At 38.1% G+C, this 21,092-nt stretch overlaps 4 protein-coding genes and 1 pseudogene across 4 annotated transcripts; 2 read left to right on the top strand and 3 right to left on the bottom strand.

Moving 5' to 3' along the window:
• Window positions 1–6,534: 6,534 nt before the first annotated feature.
• LOC106392808 lies at window positions 6,535–7,657 on the bottom strand. Its single transcript, XM_013833588.1, has 2 exons — window positions 7,156–7,657; window positions 6,535–6,971 (listed from the first exon to the last, which is right to left on the bottom strand). The coding sequence occupies exons 1-2, from the start codon at window positions 7,655–7,657 to the stop codon at window positions 6,535–6,537; spliced, it is 939 nt and encodes a 312-aa protein (XP_013689042.1).
• Window positions 7,658–14,376: 6,719 nt separating this feature from the next.
• LOC125590604 lies at window positions 14,377–15,200 on the top strand. Its single transcript, XM_048764227.1, has 2 exons — window positions 14,377–14,679; window positions 14,721–15,200. Exons 1-2 carry the CDS (start codon window positions 14,377–14,379, stop codon window positions 15,198–15,200), a joined length of 783 nt encoding a protein of 260 aa, XP_048620184.1.
• Window positions 15,201–15,390: 190 nt separating this feature from the next.
• LOC106396629 (ubiquinone biosynthesis protein COQ4 homolog, mitochondrial) lies at window positions 15,391–16,552 on the top strand. The gene is made up of 2 exons (XM_013837077.2): window positions 15,391–15,712; window positions 15,915–16,552. Exons 1-2 carry the CDS (start codon window positions 15,527–15,529, stop codon window positions 16,407–16,409), a joined length of 681 nt encoding a protein of 226 aa, XP_013692531.1. The 5' UTR covers window positions 15,391–15,526; the 3' UTR covers window positions 16,410–16,552.
• Window positions 16,553–16,609: 57 nt separating this feature from the next.
• Window positions 16,610–17,143, bottom strand: LOC106396630 (protein SPIRAL1). The gene is made up of 2 exons (XM_013837079.3): window positions 16,871–17,143; window positions 16,610–16,804 (listed from the first exon to the last, which is right to left on the bottom strand). The coding sequence occupies exons 1-2, from the start codon at window positions 17,117–17,119 to the stop codon at window positions 16,727–16,729; spliced, it is 327 nt and encodes a 108-aa protein (XP_013692533.1). The 5' UTR covers window positions 17,120–17,143; the 3' UTR covers window positions 16,610–16,726.
• LOC106396829 lies at window positions 16,610–20,987 on the bottom strand (annotated as a pseudogene).
• Between the last annotated feature and the right edge of the window lie 105 nt (window positions 20,988–21,092).

The raw sequence follows: 21,092 nt of genomic DNA, 5'->3' as shown, positions 1-21,092 counted from the left end.
GTATATATATACCACATTGTTTTATTCTTACTACATCAGGGAATAATTTTATTTTTTTTATTTTTAGGTTTCTTCTATACATTTTTGTCTTTTTGCAGAAAATAATAATTGATTCCTAGTACTTTTCCAAGGAGAGTTAAGATATCTCTCTCCCTAGTCCAACCAAAATGCTCCAATTTTTCTCTATGTCCTCCATTAGATTTAAAGACGATTTCTGCCATATATGTATATATATAGATTGCTTTCTTGCATCAGATCTAGTCCCTAGTTTATCAATATATATGCTCAGAAAAGATTATAAATACAACCTGTAAAATATGCCTCAAATAGAGCCATATTCACAGGTCTAACTCCTATCTATTTGTATTTCATGATCTGGTTACATATTTTTCATGAAGTGAAGAGAAATAAATTAACGTTTTTCAGGTATTGACACGTTTAGATTATGAAAAGAACACTATAATGTATATATACTGTGTGTGTTTGTGAATAAAAGCCCTGTTCTAAAAATCGGCCGCCTAGCCGCCTAGGCGCTACGCGTCACTCTTCCGCCCCGATTTATGCCAAATCGGTTTAAAAAATCGGATATCCAATTTTTTCCGCCTAGACCGCCTAAATGACCGCCTAGGCGGCCGCCTAATCTATTTTTTTTTTAAAAAAAAATTATTTTTAATAATATATTTTTTTTGATCTAAAATTTTATAAATATCATTTATATTCGTAATTTTGATGAAAATTACACTATATTAAATTTATATATTCTATTTGTGTGTTTTATACAATCTTAAACATGAAAATGTATTAATGTTATACACAATTAAAGATTAACATGTTTTATAATATAGTAAACCATCTAAAAATTTCGTTCCGCATAGCTTTCGATTAATCCCCAATTTTCTCTTTAAGTGCTAGGCCCAACCCGACCGCCCGACTAGCGCCTAGCGCGTTCCCGAACAGGGAATAAAAGTAAGAAAATGATAGGCTTGTAAAGATTTTTTGTTTGATTTGCCTCTCTTGCCGACAGGTTCTTTCGTATGACAGCTACTTCACGATCGTTTAAATGCATAAATCAGTTCTACACTTACCGACAAATTGTGTCAGAAATTGAAAGGGTTAATCTGATATATATAGTACAATCATCAGTAAAAAAGAAACTGATATAGTACGTACTATTTAGTATTTACTATCAAAGTTTTGTTAGTCTATTCTCTTAAATAATGTAGAATCCAAGATAGATTTAAAGATAAAACTAATATTAGCATCTATATGCTCATACTCATATGTATTATAAACATAACAATGACTCAAAGATGCTTGAAACAAGAGCTGGACACCATTTATTCTGATTTATCTTGGCAAGAGAAAGGAAAACAAAAGAGAATATCTTATGAACAGTTTAGCTCTCAAATCCTAAGATTTTTCATCTTTTTCGTAGGATGCTTCTTGTCGGGTTAACAAAATAAATTTTCACTTAAAGAAAAAGCTAGGTCCTGTGAATCTGTGATTACTTGACATGGCTATCTTGTTTGTTCTCACTTCTCCTCTTGGCATCTTATATTACATTCATGATGATGATGGTTGTTAATCTACTCATGTGATATGTCTCGCACAGCTTTTTTTAACTTGCTTGCTGACTCATGTTTCACTACCTTAGTTATTTTGTTCAACCGATAAATCACTATAAAAATTATTTTTGTCCTTTTGTGCTAGCTAATGATCTATTTATTTTATCTATATTAAAATTCTTGATGGAAATTAATGCATGTCTTATCCCTATTATCATGTATAAATTAGTTAGATATTTATCTTCTACGTACTCGCTATTCTCCACCATTCTTTTTTTTTTTTTGGTCGAACTCCACCATTCTTTTATGGTACCAGGTGGTCACCTTACAATATGCAACATATAGACAGATGCTCTAGTTTACATCTAAAAGGAATGAATACCAAAGAATACTGCAATGTGAAGTTCAAAAAAAAAAATACTGCAATGTTATATTTCATCTTTTTATATGGATAATTTAGGTGGATAAGTCAGAGACAGAAAATGATCTCTTATCAATTACTCACCTTCAATAGTTTTCTAGTAAATATCCAATATTTAGATATGTAAGCCTTCTGGTTACTGGTTAGAAAATAGTAACTTCTAATACATTATCAACTACTACTTACGAAAAATAAATAGAAGAATGAATAGTTTCGTACGAACTGTTGAATAATATTATTCTGACTAAAAATATACTATTCTGACTATTAAAAAAAAATTGTCAATATAATTTTTTTTTAAACACGATCATTGTTTCTAATAACTTATGTATATAGGTTTGGGGTAGTAGCAATGCGCCCCTTTCTTAGGAAGAAGATTGTCCCATGGATCTACCATTATAAGTTTTATTGTTTTGTGGACCAATATAACAAAACTGTAGGTATACATATATTCAAAATAGAAGGGATCCATTAATATTTCCAAACACTATAACAGTATAATGTAGGTAACTGATGCTTGTAGACATTTTTTTTGGCTCAATTTCAATTTTCATTAATCAAATAAAAGTATACAGTGATTTTGACCTCAAAAGAATTCAACCACAAAAACACGAAAAGGATCTAATATCACCTAAGAACACCTCTATGGATCCTAAGCTACCCAATCACCTGATTCTTGCAGAGTTCTTCTGTGCCATTAGACTAACAAATTGGAGCTAGATTAGACCACATGATGGGCTTAAACCCTAGTTACTCAATGACCATAGACATTAATTTGAAGTTGTCTGAGCTATAATTATAAGAACTTTATTTATTATGCACCTAGTTATGATGTATTAGTTGAAATCTAATTCAATATCGTTCTTCTTAGATTTTCTTAATTTATTAAACGTCGATAGGAAAATATAATATAGAATAATTAACGTTTGTTCCTTACACCAGAGCTGGTATAGGAAACGTTATATTGAAATATTTGTTAAACTATGGTTCATTTACGTACATTATTTATGAGATCACATATTAAACAAATAAACTATGTGTAATGGAAAATAAAGAGCTTAACTAAACAAAATATCCATAAGGGGTGAAGGAAGTATAACTGCCTTACCAGTAGATTAAGGTTTTCATTTTTCCTTAATCCACAAGGTTAATCCACAAGGTTAAAAACCATATCTAAGGCTTTCATTAAAAATTGTAAAGTCTATACTGGTTATTGATGAAATGATTCTTATAGTGTTCTCATAAGTTTATTAAGTCTTCTGTTAGATAAATACTAATTCTCTCGGTTTGTGGTTTTAGTCCAAATTGGAACCCTCTGTCTTGTAACTATGTAAGTTTCATGCACAGTGAATGAAGCCAGCTTAGAGCATCTTTATCCCACGTCTTTAGTGGGGTTCTTATTTTATTTATGAATTAAAATAAAAGAAAATTAGCTTATATGTGAAAACACGTCTCTTATTTGGAGACTACAAGAGACGTATGTTATTAACACGTGTCCCCTTTTGAGACTTTGCTCTCCTTCTTCCCCGACTTCGCTCTTCTTCAATTTCTCCCAATTCGCAGCGAGAGAGAGATGGTGCCGCCGGCAACGGAGCGGAGAAACAAATCATCAGACCCGGGACCGGTCCCAAACGTGCTCCGGATCAAACCGTCACCGTTCACTGCACCGGATTCGGTAAACCTCTCTTATCTTTGAAACTTCCCATTGTAGGGAAAATCGATCTTACAAAAAATTCTGCTCAGCTGATGTGGTAGTGGCTGGATGTTTCGCTATTTGCGTTCGATTACTTTCTGGAGAAATCTATTTAATTGGGGTTTATGTTCTGAGATCAGAGTGAGTGTGTGTGTGAGAACTTGTTGATGAACTGGTGGTGATCTAATAATAAATCGACCTCTTGTAGTAGTAAGCTTAATTATCTAATAATAATAATAATAATACATGTTTTCTTGTATGAGATTGAAACTCTCTATATATGCCCTTTGTTTCAAAATCGTAATTTGTAATGCTTTGTGTTTTGTTTCAGGGAAAGGTGGTGATCTATCCCAGCAGTTCTGGAGGTAAAAAGATCATCTCACACACATTGTTGCTTTATGGTTTTGTCTTTTCTTGTTAACTTTGTTATTTGGTGAAGCCTAAATGTGTTTTGGACTTTGGTATATGAGTAGTACAAAGGACGCTGGGCAAAAGCCTGTCATCAAAGGTAATATTTTCCTCTGTTTTATGGTTTGATCATATTGCTATGGTTCTGTTATTCCTTCCATAACAAGAGCTAATATGAATTTAAAATTGTTGAAATCTTTTGCTTACACGATGGGATGAAGGCGTTATCGGAATGCAAATTGGAGAGGTTGCTCGCTTACGGGTATGTAGACTGCTCTTCTCATCATGCAAACATATTTGATTGCTTCATGAATTCTATTAGCTTTGCGTCTATCTTGAAAGCATGTTGTCTCTAAGGTTTGTGGAATGAAAGTGTAATGAAAGCTGTTTCCATTATCACTTGAATCTTTCTCATTTGGTTTTTTTTAGAACCCTTAAATAAGAGACTTGCAATGAAGGACATAAAAATTGAAAGTTCTTAACTAAATTTCTTAACCAAATTTTCTATTCAAATAGTATTAAAAATTAATTAAGAGACCCTTAAAGGTCTCTAGGATAATGATGCTCTTAGTGCTTTTGGTGTTAAGTATCATGATTCCGAATAAGTTTATATATAACATTGTATGTTTTGTTAAAGCTTGCAAAAATCAGTCATTTTGCTTCTCTGTGGAATATCAATATATTAAAATGAAAAACTATAAAAAAGAGTATCTCTAACTTCACTTCACTTTTCACTACAAAATGAAGTTTGAAATAAGAAATACTTCAATCTCTTGTTCTATTTTCTATTTTATAATAGAATAAAATTCATAAATGAAATAATATATAGTAGATGCTTAGTCAATTTCTAGAAAAAGTAACTTTAACCTAGTCCATAATAGGAGGTAACACGAAGAGAGTTGGCCAAAAAGTCGTAACATTCAATATGAATATAGTTTTCTGACTAAACAATCAGTTAATAACATTTATAATTGTATTTTGGGAAAGACTTTCGTCTTTGGTTTACCTTTAACTATCAAAAAGTAAGATGAGGGAAGCATCAAGCATTTGCAGGTTGAGGTTAGGGACAGAGCTCGTACGCTACGTGTCGAACTCTTAATGGGTCAAGAAATCAATTTTCCCTACCATACGCTCTTCGGACCGATGTGTTCGAGCGAACGAAGCAGTCATACGTACATCACGTGCCAGAAAAGACTCGTGTCCACATATCACTGCCTATTTAGTATTACTAGTCTGGATTAAGACGTGTGGGCCATTCTCGCACGGGGTTAGACTCATTGCTAAATATGTGATGCGATACTAATCTACTTAATAGTGACGCAGTATAATGCAATGAAGGCTGCATATATTATAACCGGCATCGAAAGGAATGAAAGAAATAAAGATGAACTTAGCTAAATGGAGATGAAAAGGATGGTTAGAGAGAGACAGGTTCTTTCCCAGTTTATTCCACTTTAGATGCAAAATTATTTGTCTGTCACCATTGGCACAACTGCATATTCAAACATCATAATTAGTTATATAGCGCTAAAGATTGGCAGATGATATGTTAGGGAAGCATAGTACCATTTCGGGTGGAAGTCGCACCGTATTATATTATTTTTTTTGTGGCTAGAGCTGCATGGAATATTTATTTCATGGATAAGTTTTTTGAAACAGAACTTTTTTTTTTTTTTTTTGAACTGGCTTTCATTAAACTAAAAGGAAAAAAGAAAAAGTTTTACATAAGCACAAGGCTTCAGTTAATAGATCAGGCCCAACTAGTGTGATATAAGAGATTAATAAGAAACCCAGTACTATAAGCCCATAAGGAAAACCAGTTGATCAAAGAAACGTGACGAAGGGGAGTTAATGAAACGTGACGAAGAGAGTTGATGCGTTTCTGGAGGAGATCACAGAGAACTGAGCGCGGGATCAGACGCAAGGAGCCACAACTGCATGAGCGCTGAGGAGGATGCATGATTAGAGTCTCGCAAACTCAAGATTTTGTCTTTGATTTGTCGATCAATGGTATGGAGAAGGGAGGAAATATAGCGATATGAGTGACGGTGTAGTCTAGCGTTTCTTTCTGTCCAGACCCAATAGATTACAGCCTGCCAACAAAGAAGAAGGAGCCTGCGATTGTCCCTATTGCCTGTAATTGCTTGCATCTGATTCAGACATAAGTCCCACTGTCTGTGAGAAGTTAAGCCTAGTCTTGTTGCCATTGTGTGGCACAGGTCCCAGGCGTAAGAGCATTCGAAATACAGATGGTCACGGCTCTCCTGCGGAGCACCACAAAGGAGACATGATTCATCTGTCTGAAGTCCCCATTGACGCAAATGATCCCTCGTCGGACATCGATTTAAAGAGAATAGCCATACAAGAAAGCTGTGCTTCGGAATCCCATAGCTAATCCAGACGGCTTTAGTCCAAGGTTGTTCCTGAAACTCTCCTCGTAGTTTTTTTTAGACAACACCCGTAGAGTATTTACCACTTATGACACCATCAATTTCCCACTCATAGTAGTCCTCTGCAGTTGAGAAATTAACTGAAGAGAGGAACGCAAGAATGCGCACCTGGTTCTCAGAACGAGCAGGAGGCAGTGACCAAGATCCATCATTATACAAGCTTGCTAGTGTTGCATCTTTCCTGATTCCAAGTCTTGAGCTCCTTCCTTCCGTTGCTAGTTGAAGAATCCTCCCTTCTGGGTACCAGTTGTCAGTCCAGAACATGCAGTTTCGACCATTCTCAATCCTGAGCTTGATCCAGGTAAACATGGTGTCTCGCATCTTGATGATCTTGTTTGTTAGCCATGAGTGTCTTTGATTAGGCTTGACAGTCCAGAAGTTGTTTAGTGAACCAGCTAGGATATCGCTTTTGAACCAAGCAACCCACACCGATCCTAATTGAAAAAACAGTAGCCAAATTAATTTTAGTGTGCAAGCTTTGTTCCAGGTATATAGATCCTTGATGCCAAGTCCGCCATGTTTTTTTTTCTTTAGTGACCATTTCCCACGAGACTCTCGCTGTGTGGTGACTTTCGACATCCCCTTTCCAAAGGAAAACCCCACATAGCGAGTTAATACGTTTGATAACAGACTTCGGCAAGATGAAGGAGGAGCACCAGAAAGTGTTGATCCCTGCTATGACTGTTTTGATGAGGAGAAGTCGGCCTGCGAAAGAGACAGCCTTAGCACTCCACGATGATAGGCGACCCTTGATCTGTTGGATAAGCACTTCACAGTGGGTGGGTGAAGGCTTTTTGGAGCTGAGGAGAACACCAAGATATCGCATAGGTAACGACATGTGAGGCATACCAGTGGAGAATTGAATAGTGTCAATTTCCCCTTGCGATAAACCTGAAGCAAAAAAGGACGACTTCTGAACACTGATAGCCAGGCCAGAGCATTGCTCAAACTCTTTCAGGATCTGGAGAACAGCTTGAACTGAAGCCAGAGAACCATCTGTGAAAATCAAAAGATCATCAGCGAAGCTTAGATGAGTCAGTTTTGCATCGCGACACTTATGATGGTAATCAAATTTGAACTCCCGAGCAGCTTTGTTGAGGAGATGAGAGAGGTTATTCATTGCAATGACAAAGAGATAGGGCGATAGTGGATCCCCTTGCCTCAGACCACGTTTGCCCTTGAAGTAACCATGAACCGATCCATTGTAGCCGATGATGAAATTTGTTGTACAGACGCATGATCAGAGCCAACGTAAAACCTGATGAGGGATGTCTATTCCTTTGAGACAGTTGAACAAAAAATCCCAGGAGATGGTGTCGAAAACCTTTGCAATGTCAACCTTTATGGTTATGCGCTTAGAGGACCAGTTACTTTGTGATATCCATTGACAAGCTCCCCTGCCAAAATAGTGTTCTCTAATAACAATATGTCTCGGACGAACGCAGTCTGGTTTGGAAGTATGAGCTCCGGGAGAATGGGTTTCAGCTTCCTCACCAAAATCCTTGAGATCACTTTATAGATAGTGTTCAAATAAGCAATGGGCCGAAAATCAAAAATCTGAGAAGCTCCTTGTCTTTTTGGCACCAAAGAAAGTATAGTCGCATTAGTAGCAGCTGATAGAAAAGAGGAGACAAAGAAATATCTGATAGAGGTAACGACTTCCTGTCCCACTACGTTCCATGCTGCCTTATAGAAGCCTGAAGTGAGACCATCAGGGACTGGAGCCTTGTTGGGATTTAGCTTGAAAAGGATTTTTGTGATTTCTGCCTCTGTGGGTATAAGTTGCATAAGCTGTTGCGCTACTGAAGAAGTTGAAAAAGGACAGATTGACTGAAACCACCCTGGTGGCGAGGAGAGAGCAGGAAACAGCAAATGGTCCGGACCCAAAATGCTTTTAAAATGGTTTATAGCTATAAAGCTCATGGCCAAAGGGTCTGTGATTAGTACACCACTAGAGAGAAAAGACCTGATAGAGTTATAACTGCATCTTGTTTGAAACATCCGAAAGAAGTAGGTAGTGTTAAGATCCCCCTCCTTAAGCCAGTTAACTCTAGATTTTTGCTTGAAGTAGCTTTCCTCTATTTGTCGCAGGAAGGACCATTTGTTGTAGAGCTCTTTTTCATTCTCAAAGTTGACAGGATTTGGAGACTCCAAAGCAAGTACCTGCGCATCTAGAAACAAAACGTTAGCCTCACTAACTCTCCTTTGTATTTGTGAAAAATTCTCTCTGTTGAGACTATTTAAGTCATGTTTGATGTTTTTTTGTTTCCAGTAGAGATCCCCAAGGTTCAAGGCTGTATTTCCGGCTTGGTTCCAGGCCTCCAATACCACTTGAGTGAAAAGGGGGTGCTTAGTAAGATAGTTAAAGAACTTGAAGGGTTTTGTTCCAGCCAATAACAGAACTTTTTTTACATTGTTACCTTATTAAGTACTAGACTTATGAGCCATAATCTTTTAAATTTTTGGAACCAACCATCTGATATATGAAAATTTACATGTAGACATACTTTTCCTTGGACATATAACACGTTGGCATACTTTGGCCATGTGCAATACTTTTCCTTGCTCTATTGTCTCAATTGCCCCTAGAACCAGAACCAGTTTGGTTACTCATTAAAAAAAAAAGTAATATTTCGTTGGTATCTTAGTTACACATTAAAAAACTTAAAAAACACATCACTTTCTCGGGACCACACCTCTTTCACCAGAAGGCTTCTCTTTCACACGAACCCTAAAACCATAGATTCTCACCTTCACCACCGTCAAAATATGAATAACTGGGTTTCAACAAAGCTGCATGATCTTCTTTAAGGTATGACGAATCTGAGCCTACCTCTTCTAATTTCATTCTAAACCTCCGGTAGTGATTGACGGAGATCCCCTTTCGTCGCAGAACAGCGGAAGCCGCTGTATAAAAATCCTGAAAGACGATCCATGACCACATCACCTTTGATCATTTTCATTTGCTATTCATGACCACACCGACTCTATCCACATCTCCCCTTTTCGAAGCTCCTATCCTCTAACCATCGGATCCACATCTCCATAACCTACACTATCACTACTACCACTGTTCAAAAATTTCATATTGCTTGACCAGTTTTATGCGCTCACATCTATCAATCAATTCAAATCAAACATATATAACCATAAAACTATTTGACCATAACCACAAAACTACTTGACCATAAATCTTGTCCACGTCCACAATTTTCAGATACATATATTTTCAGTATAATATTAAAATTAAAAATATATATATATCAAATTGGATGTTATAATATAGAGAATAAAATGTTACAATTTATTATATCAAATAAATTAGCTATATATATTTCAACAACAAAAAATTAACAGAACAAAAATGGAAGGGTAAAATAATATACTAATAGTATATCAAAAAAAGTATGAAACTAAACTACTTTCTACCTTCTAGTTCGGTCAGTTTTAATTGTCCACCATAAGGATTTTATGGGGAGAGAAATAGTTAAAGTAAGGGAAAAAGTACTCCTCAGTTTCAAAGTATGTGAACATGCAAGAAAACATAGAAAAGTAACCTGAAACATAAACTGCTCTTGATATCTTTATATATAAAGTAGATTTCTTCCCTTCTTCTGACAAGTGGCAGGGGGGTTTGCTGCCACGTGTCCTCTTCCATTTCCTTTGAAAATTCACTGCTTTGTTAATCAAAAAATTATCCATGTAACTTAAATAAAAAATCATATATTTATGATAAATTAATAAATAAAAAAAGACAAAAAGACAGACATTTCTATTAGTTTGAATATGATTTAATTTGATAGGTAGTGTTGAACTGAGAATTTTTGTTATTTAATCATTCTCGCACTAACCATCATCATATGAAGTTTTATAATCTATTTTTATCACTAAAATTAAAGATAAATAAAGTAATACAAATATATTTTAATATTTAATTTATTGACAACTAAAATAACATAAAATTTTACTATTTTCTATTATTTTAGTTACAAATTATATATTTATTTTGCAATTAAAAATCATAAATTAACCAAACTAATAAGAAAAAACTAAAGCAAAACACATATTTAAACATAAAATCTCTTGAATCACAGAGAAAAATAAAATGTCATAATAACACTAACACAATAAAGGTCCGGAGTTGAAAAGAGATCAAGAACAAAGACTAACTTACTTCACCTTACTATATAGTGTTTTGGCCAGAACAGATAGAGGTTAGAAAATGATAGGAAGATAAAAATCTGAGATAAAGTAATCCCCGAACACAAAAGAGCACGATCAAGCACCAACGCAAAGAATCAAAAAAGTGGGTTGGAGAAAGAATAATCACCAGAAGGCCAAAACCACCACGAAGCATGAATACATATGCCTAAAGTACCGAAAGCACAACTACCAACTAAGAGGTGAGAAACACCTCACAAACTAAAAAAGCACATACAAGGCATCCATGCCAGCGAAGAGCCACAACGTTCTTGATAAAAGGGACCAAAGCTCCAAAACTAATTCTGCACACCTATACCAAGGGAAACAGAAGAAGAAGAAAAACAACCTGAAGGAGGGAGAACGGAAGCCAATCACCGAGAAACTAGAGTCCAAGCTTGAGACCAGAAATAACCTTCCAAGCTCACAAAGCATACACGAAAAATAAAGCACTATCCAAACTTAGAGTGGCAAACATGGCGAAACTGAGAGACACCAGAGATGCGAGCAGTGATGAAAGCTGCAACGAGATGAGAGAGCATATTGGAAAAGAAAGACAAAACGAAATCGGCAAACTCTGAAGCCGTCTTTGAGTTATGAAAGAGAGCATAGAAGTCTGATCACCAAAAACCAAATCTTGAAACCTAAGACGAGCATAGACTACCGACGGAAAGCCAACGACAAGGAAGACAATATCAAAGATGAATAAACTCTGACTCAATCCATGGATATGCAGTCTCTAACATCAGCTTAAATCTAAGAAAAAAAAAGAAAACCCAATATTAACCGGAACAGCCTACAAAACCGTGAGAAACAACCGCACAAGTGGGAACTCATAAACAAGATCTACAACAAATATTAGATAATCACACAGGGAAAGAATGCGAGGAAGAACAAGCACGGAGATGAGTCTTTTTCGGTGATGGTGAGAAGCACTGTACGCTGGAAAGGTAAACGAAATACATAGATGGTGACAACTAAATGTCAAAATATAGAGAGAGGAAAAAACATCTTAAAGGAATAATGTTCAAAAATATGAAAAAAATACAATATGCTTTATATCATAGACTCATTGCACCACTAACAAGTACACACAACAATACATTTGTGAGAAAACAAACATAAAATATATTAACCTACCACCTACTACTATATAACACAAATAAAAAACCAAATGTTCTTAACAAACGTAATTATATCATCAATAAAGTCATGATTAACAACAGTAAAATAATATTTCGCGCGAAGCGCGGACACCTCTCTTGTATACTATATAGTACCATATTTTAAACGTAAGTCATATGATCAAACTAGCAAACCCTGAGAACTTTAAAAACCACTACACCACCATTACTTAGACGTAGACAATAATCATACTTTATTAATTTTATTGTGTAATTTTTTGGTTGTAAATTTTTTTTTATTATTAATTATTATCCATAGAATCTTACAGTGATAAAAAAGCCAATGGTTGCAAATGGATTGCAGATTTTTGGAATAAATTTGTATGGAATAACTTATTCCTTAGATTCCAATTTTTTTTACCATTTGAATAGGATAAAAACCAAATCTCATCCAATAATTTATGTGGAATTATAAAAAAATAGAACGTAGTCATAAAACATTCATGATAAATAATGCTCACGAATGGAATTCCATTTTTACATTCCACAACTTCTTGTATTCCATTCTTTTGCATTCCAGTCATTCATAAATATTCATAATGTTTATTTTCTTACAGTTTCAGGATTGAATCATAGTCGATACATTTGATTATTAGTATACATATACATGAAAATTGGACTCTGCTACTTAAAAAACAAGATTCATTAAAGTAAGATGAGACTGAAATAAAATGGGACAAAACCCATGGAGTTTAATAAAGTGTAATGAATGGGCCGTCCATTGATGAAAAACTCACTCACTGCTGCAATAACATCATTACCAACGATGCTCCAAGAAGATCTGAAGAACTCAACCGAGAACCCATCTGGACCTGGACTTTTGCTAAAGGGCATTGCGAAGACTGTCTTGGTGATTTCCTCGCTAGTGACTGGTCGACTAAGCATACTGCTCTGATCAGCGGAGCACTTGAAAGCCAACAAATCCTGAAGCTCAGAGACAGTACAAGGAGATTCAGACATATCAGTATGACAGAAGATATTTTCGAAGTAGAAAGCCGAGTGAGCCTTTATCTCTTCAATTGATCCAATGTATCTGTCTTCAGTATCTCTTAAGAAGTGAATGTGGTTGTGGGCTGCTCGTTGTACGACCGTTGTATGGTAAAAGGCCGTGTCTCTGTCACCCAAGTCATGCCATTGCACACAGGATTTTTAAGGGACACGAATAACACGGTCATTGCTTTAATTCCCAAAGTCCCAGAAGCATGTAAGCTTGGAGATTTTCGACCCATAAGCTGTTGTAATCTGATATACAAGATTATTTCCAAGATAATCTCAAACCGGTTGAAAGAAGTCCTCAAGGAGAGTATCAGCCCTGCCTAATCTGCTTTCCTTAAGGGTAGAAGCTTAGGGGAGAATGTTCTACTCTCTTCGGAGTTGATAAGAGATTATGGAAAAGCAAGTTGTGGGAAAAGCTCAATGCTGAAGGTTGACATTAAGAAAGCTTTCGACACTGTCTCTTGGGACTTCGTAATGAAACTCCTTGAAGCACAAGATTTCCCTCCTAACTTCAGATGTTGGATCAAAGAGTGTATCTCATCGCCTAGGTTCTCTGTGGCAATTAATGGAGAGCTTGCAGGGTTCTTTCCTGGAAAGAAGGGGTTACGCCAAGGAGACCCTCTCTCGCCTTATCTATTCCTATTTGTCATGGAAGCTCTCTCAAGCCTTCTGGTCAAAGCTGCGGACAGTGGCAGAATCAGACCTCACCCGAAGTGCTCAAACCCGAAGGTAACCCATATGCTATTTGCAGATGGCTTGCTTATCTTCTCAAATGGTTCTCGCTGGTCTCTCACCGGGATATGCTCTGTCATGAAAAAAATTAAGCAGATCAGTGGGTTGAGTATGAACCCTGAGAAATCTCAAATTTTCTTTGGAGGGTATGAGGACATTGCAGCCCAAGTCCTTGCTGACCTATCGGGTTTTTCCAGAGGTTCTTTCCCTACGCGTTACCTTGTTTTTCCACAGAATTCTTCTAGGATTACAATGGCAACTCTTCAGCCTTTTATTGACAAGGTAACAAGGAAACTCCACTCTTGGACAGTATACTTATCATTTGCCAGAAAAATCGGAATGGTGGCTTCAGTAATCTACGGAATGGTCAATTTCTGGAGTGCTGTCTTCGTTCTTCCCAAGGCTTTCTATGCAAAAATAGACTCCATGTGTGCAGCCTTCCTGTGGAAGAACAAAACTTCATCAGCCGCTGGTTCACGAGTTGCTTGGAGGGATGTATGTCGTCCTAAATCAGAGGGAGGGGTGGGCATAAGGCTTCTTGAGGATTTCCAACTGGTCTTTAGGCTTAAACAGGCCTGGAACTTATTTTCGAACTCAGGTTCTCTTTGGGTTGCTTGGTTGAAATCTAATGTATTTGGTAGGAAAAATTATTGGCTCACCCAAGACTCACCAAGGCTGTCTCCTGTTGTAAGAAGCATGACAACTCAAGCCTCTACTAAATGACTTTATGCGCTGCTCAGTCAATGATGGTTCAACCTCAACCTTCTGGTTTGATACTTGGACACTCTTGGGGCCTCTGATTTCAGTTCTTGGTGAAAGCGGTCCCCACATGCTCAGAATCAGGAAATCAGCTCTGGTTTGCGAGGCTTCCAGCAATGGCTCATGGCGTTTACCACCAGCAAGGTCACCGGAGGCTGAAACTGTTCAGATTGTTTTGACCACAGTCCATGTTCCTTCAACATCTCGAGGTGAGGATCAATTTCTTTGGCGCAAAGCTGATGGTAGTTTTGGACCTAAATTCTCTTCCAGGGTAACTTGGGAACATATCTGTCTAAGGTTGTATGGTTTAAGGAGAATATACCACATACTGCTTTTGTCTCCTGGCTTGTTCTGTTGCGGAGACTGCCGACTCGGGATCGACTGAGAAGATGGGGATTAAATGTTCCTGCTGACTGTGTCTTATGCTCCTCCGGTATAGGGACACATCACCATCTTTTCTTTGAATGCGACTTTTCTTACAACATCTGGAAGCATTTCTCACAGCAAATCCTTGCAGCTACACCTTTGGATCTTCACTATGTGGCTGCTCTTATCACTCATTGTCGGCTTTCCTCACTCTCAGCACCAGTGATCAAGTTTATGTTCCAGACAGCCATCTATCTGATCTGGCGGGAAAGAAATGCCAGGATTTTCACCTCCACGTCTACTTCAGCTGCTGGGCTTCGTCATGCTCTAGACCGTCTGCTCCGAGACCGCCTCATCTTCTTTCCATCACCGGACTACTCGCCTTCGCTTCTCATGTACTATTTTTCTTGTACCCAACCCCCTTGAGGGTTGATCCTATTTGAGTTTCTAGGTTGTTTAGTTTTCTTTTCTCTCAAATAAGTTGTACGTAACATTCAAAAATGGGATCGAAAAAGTATAAATTTAACATTTTACCCAAAAAAAAAGTGCGATGAATGGGCGTATTTATTAACAACAAAGTTATAAACATGAAATGACACAATTAAAAGGCCATTGTTAAATCATAAGAACAGAAAGTCGACGCGGGGGCATAAGCGCGTGTCGTCTAAATTCCTCCTCGCTGCCGTCTATAGATTTTGATCTGAATATTAAAGAGGTTCACTGTTCGTTAACTGGAGGGATCTCTACGAAAGATGGCGATCGAAAGAGCTCGAGTCCCGTTGAGCCGGTGGCAACAAGCTGCTGTAGCGGTTGGGTCTGCCGTCGGCGCGTTGGTAAATCCTCGTAGAGCGGATCTGATCGCCGCTCTCGGGGAAACCACCGGGAAACCAGCTTTTGAAATGGTTCTTGAGAGGATGAAGAAGAGTCCTGAAGGAAGAGTGAGTCTTCTTCTAAGCTTCTCGTCTTCTCTTATTACCATTTCTGTTTCATTAGCTACAGAGTTAGTTCTTTGAAGGTTTAATTGTTAATGTTCAATGGCTTAGCGCTAAAGCAAGAGACTTTGCTTATGGGTTTCCTCTTTGATTAATAAAGTTAAAAGTCTTTGGGTTTGAATCTTGTCTCTTTTATCTCTCCTGGCAGGCTATCTTGCTGGAGCGTCCTCGTGTTGTGTCAGAGCAAGTAGGCCATGCTTGGGATCTACCAGACAACACATTTGGAGCTGCGTATGCCAAGTTCATGGGATCTAGAAACTTCTCTCCTGACGATCGTCCTCCTGTGAGGTTCATGGAGACTGATGAACTGGCGTATGTAGCCACACGGGCACGTGAAGTTCACGACTTGTGGCACACGCTCTTCGGCCTCCCTACGAATCTGATAGGCGAGTCGGCTCTGAAAGTGATAGAGTTTGAGCAGATGTATCTTCCGATGTGCATGCTTTCTGTGATTGGAGGCACCGTCAGGTTCAACGAGAAGCAGAGGTCAATGTTCTTTAAGCATTACTTTCCTTGGGCTGTTAGAGCTGGAAGACAGTGTACAGACCTCATGTGTGTGTACTATGAGCGTCATTTCAATGAAGACTTGGAGCAAGTCCGGAGACAATGGGGGATCATACCCGCTCCTCAACATCCTAAGTGATGAGTTTTTCACACGTTTGAGAAAAGACTTTGTACTTGGTTTAAACAGAAGTGCTTACAGTGTAATTTGTTTAAGACTTTCAGTATCTGTTTGGTTCAGTTAACTTGCATTGATTGGGGTAATAAGAGAGAACTTGAAGTGTCTTTGAATCAAATGATATGAACATTTTCAGCAGAAAATTACGAGATATACGATTAAGATAGGGTTGTCAAAGAAACCGACTTCTTATCATTTAGAGGTTCACATCAAACAGTTTTAAAATTGAGAACAGAAACGCAATGGATACGCATTTTGCATTACACACAATGTGTGTTTTTTTACTTGCGACCAGTGAAGAGGTAATCAAGAGATGATCCACCTCCAGGAGCTGCATGAACCTTGGTGGAAGGACGGTCCTGCAGAGATAGAAAGCATTACAATGTCGTTTTAGAGAGTGAGCATTTCATTTCAGCCAAACGTACAGTGATGAAGTTTCCGGTGTTCTGTCCTTCAGCACGGGCGTAGTTGTTGACAGGAGTTTTGATACCAGCAGGGATCTCCTTGTTGATCTTAGCAGGCTCAACAGTAGTACTAGTAGCTGCTGTTGCAGTCACAGCTGCCGGAGCAGGTGCAGCAGTCCTGTTGGTTGGCTCAGCAGGAGGAGCATCACCTCCACCAAAAAGATAGTTGAGTGAGCTTTGACCTCCACCACAGCTGTTTCCACGACCCATTTTGTATAATAAAGTGACAAAGACTTTTCAAACCTAGCAACAAAACCCAAATGCAAAACCGCTTTATGCTAACCCAATTATGATCTCAGCGAGGTGAGGATGATGACACAGGGGGAAAGAAAATCGGAATGTGTAAAACACAAATCAGATCTAAAACCAGCGAAAGCGAATTGACATTCTTAACACTTGAACTTACTAAATCCGTAGAGACCAAATCTCCTATAATTAAGGTAAAAACAGCGTAATCGAGGGATCAAAACAGAGGAATAATCTACGATCTGGAGAAGAGAAGAAAAGAGCTTGAAAACCAAACCTTGGGGGTGAAATTGGAGATCAGATCTAGAAGAAGAAGAAGAAGCAAACGGAAGGAGTAGAAGATGCAAACGCAGACTCAGTAGAACTGACTACGGAGTCATAAGCGTTACCCCCAGTCTTCTATTATATAAAATAAAACAAACTCAAGGCGGTTTTCTGCTAGTGTCACGGTCCCTGTTTAATTGTTCGGTTCTTTGGTTAACCATCAATTTCAAATGCTCATAATTAAAAATTTAACAGCCTTATCTGAACTCAGAATTCAGAAAGGTGGTTATCCAAAACCGGTCGGTAAATTTATAGGAGGTTTAACAAATTTCATATGATTATTTTGTTATTTGGAGCTTAACATTATTCAATTAGTAGTAACATAAGACAAAACCAGTGTAATTATTGGTGCTTTTCACGACGATTTCAATAGAGTAAGGTCTTGTGGACCATTATCATGTAATGGCCAGTCTTTGTCATTTTGTCACTATTAGCCGTTTTTACCATTTAAAAATTTGAACTTTGAAACAAAAAGACATTTTCAGAACAACAAAAGAAAAGAGACATTTTAAAAATTCATGTAGCAGCAGTAGGAGCTAATAATAGTTCATCATGCTTAGTCTGGTTTAAGTAATAGTTTCCACCAGTAGCAAACACCACTAAGCTCATTACACCAAACTTCCACGACAACCCTAAACCCTAAACACTGGAGGAGGAACTCACATTCCCTTTCTCGACCGGAACCGGTTTTGAATCAGATCTTTTCAACTTCCTGAACGATGAGTAAGCTTCCACCTCTTCAACTGTCAATGCCGGTTTAAGCGACTTCTTCGCGATTAGGAAATGGCGGTTGAACACAGCCGTCGCTGCAATGTCTTCTCTAAGCGAGACTGTTCCGCTTTCTCTGCACAGACCCTCCAGCTCTGCTCCAGTAAAGAGCTCTGTTTCCTCAGCGATTCTTCTGAGATCAACGTCCTCTCCTAGTCTCATGTTGCGTGTATGCACTTGCAGTATCTCTAACCTAGCTTCTACATCTGGCGGTGGAACGTACATCACCTAAACACAGTCATAGCAAATCCAGTTTTTGACTTTTCAGAACTCTTCTGTTCAAAAGTGATCCAGTATGAGTACTTACGAGATCAAATCTACCAGGTCGCATTAGTGCTGCATCTATTGCATACGGGCGGTTCGTGGCAGCCAAGACGAGGATTCCCTCAAAGCAAAATCTAATCAATACCATTTTATAGAATCTATGAAGTTCTTGTTTATTTATTATGTATACCTTAGCTTCTTCAAGACCATCCATTTCGGTTAAGAGTGTAGATAGAAGTCTTTCTCCAACTGTTGAACTATTGCTTGAGGAGCCCTCTTCACCTCTGGAACAACAGACACACGGAAATAAACTTCGTTAAAGAGTCTATAAACGTGAAAGCAAGAGTTAGGAGAGATAGAGAGAGGACAAAACCTTTTACAAGCCACAACATCAGCTTCATCAAAGAATATTATACTTGGTGCAGCAAGTCTAGCTCTTTGAAACGTGTTCCTCAATAACGCTTCACCTTCTCCAACATACATAGAGAACAGCTCCGCACAGCTGAATCACACAACACGCAAAGACACAAGAAAAGATCAGTTCCTTCAACTTGATCAATCAAGTTCTCAATTTTGTGATCTGCACAAAAACTATACCTCAAGGAAAAGAAGGAAGCTTGAGCAGCATTTGCAGCGGCTTTTGCAAGAGTTGTCTTTGAGCAACCTGGAGGACCGTGGAGGAGTATTCCACGCATCGGCGATATGCCCATTTTTGTAAATGCAGCTGAGTGCTTGATCGGCCATTCAACAGCTTGCTGGAGCTTTTTTTGTCCGCAAAGAAAATATGAAACACATTAGTCCCAATGGAAGAGGAAGACAACAATGTTGAAGCTATTTACCTTTAGGTCCTTGAGACCACCAACGTCGTCCCATGTTACTTTAGGGATTTCAACAGCAATGCCTCTTGTTATACTTGGACCAACCACAGATTTTGCAATCTTGAAGTCTTGCAATGTTAGGATAAGAGAGTCTACTGATCTTTTGCTTGCGGATATGGTCGCTTCACGACATAAAGCTTCCAAATCTGCTCCAACATAACCGTTGCAAGATGTTGCTACGGCTTGCAGATCAACGCTAGGATCTAAACTGAGTTTCTTTGTGTACAGCTGAAAAGAGTAGCAAACAAACATAAAGCTCACAAGAACCAAAAAGTTCTCACTTAAGCAGCAATTTAAGAAGTTAACAATATTACCTGGAGGATTTTGAAACGATCCTCCTCATTTGGCGTGCTAACTTCAACTAAAGTATCAAAACGTCCCGCCCTTCTTAGCGCTGGGTCAATTGCATCCACCCTTTTTGACAAGACCGGAGAAAACCATTCAAACACAAAGAAAGTTAAAACAAAATTCATGTTTTTAAGGTAAGACAAGAACCTATTTGTGGATGCTACCACAACGACTCTCGGTGCAGATGATGAAGGCTTGTTTGAGTCTACGAGTGTAAAGAGCTGCGAAGCAATACGAACATCTTGCTCTTCTCTACATTTTTAGAGAGGATCAAATTATTTCTCAGTTTCTTATATAATAGGAGGAACGAATATGTGAGTGATAACAATACCTACGACGAGGACAAAGAACATCAATTTCATCGATAAAAATAACAGATGGCTTGTTGTCTGAAACAGAAGAAGCCTCGGCGAAAGTTTCCCTTAAGACTTTCTCGCTTTCTCCAGCATGAACTCGATGCACAGAATGAGGACTGGCTAGAGAGCATTACCACACAAACACAACGAACAAATTAGCTTTGGCCTATATCTCCAGAGCATTAATAAAACAGAAACTGTACAAAACAATAGTACCTTAAAACAATCAGTTGTGCATTACATTCCTGGACAACAGCACGGACCAAGCTTGTCTACCAAAAGAACCAAAATTGCTATAAAGAGATGATTAAAGAGATATGCCGCCACTAAAACAGTCTGATCAGCTTATAGTTGAGCTCATCTTACACTAGTATACAAAAGTTCATAACTTTGATGAACCCAGCACACTTTGGTCAAAAACAATTCAAGCTAGTAACACACTTTGAGTTCATCTTACACTAGTATACAAAAGATGCATAGCTTTGATGAACCCAGCACACATTTGTCTGGAAAAATTCAAGCTTGTAACACAATTTGAGTTCATCTAACACTATGATACAAAAGTTCAAAACTTTGATGACCCAACATACTTTGGTCTAACAGGGTTCAAGCTTGAAACAGAGTTTACCTTTCCAGTTCCAGGAGGGCCGTACAGGAGCAACCCTCTAGACCACTGCAATGATGAGAAAAAAAAAACAGAAAAGTGAAAACGAAACAGAGAAGCCCAAGCACAGGTGTTGAAGTTTACTTTGAGGCCTAGAGTCCTAGCTTCGAGAGGGTAGCGAAATGGGAAGATAATGAGTTCTCGAAGCGCTTGCAAAGCCCTCTCATTGCCACCGATCTCTGATTCCGCTCGCCGATGATGTTCTCGCAGCCAATGATCTCGGCTTCCATCAGGTTAAAGCGCAAGAAAGAAGCAGACTTTGGGATTGTGTTGGGGATTTTGCAGAGGTTTATGCGCCGGAGAACAACGCTAGTTTTTTTTTTTTTTGGTTTTCC

This window comes from Brassica napus, chromosome C7, assembly GCF_020379485.1.
Source record: "Brassica napus cultivar Da-Ae chromosome C7, Da-Ae, whole genome shotgun sequence".
NCBI lineage: Eukaryota > Viridiplantae > Streptophyta > Magnoliopsida > Brassicales > Brassicaceae > Brassica > Brassica napus.
Note: the sequence above shows the minus strand (reverse complement) of the source record. Positions and strands in the feature narration are given on the sequence as shown.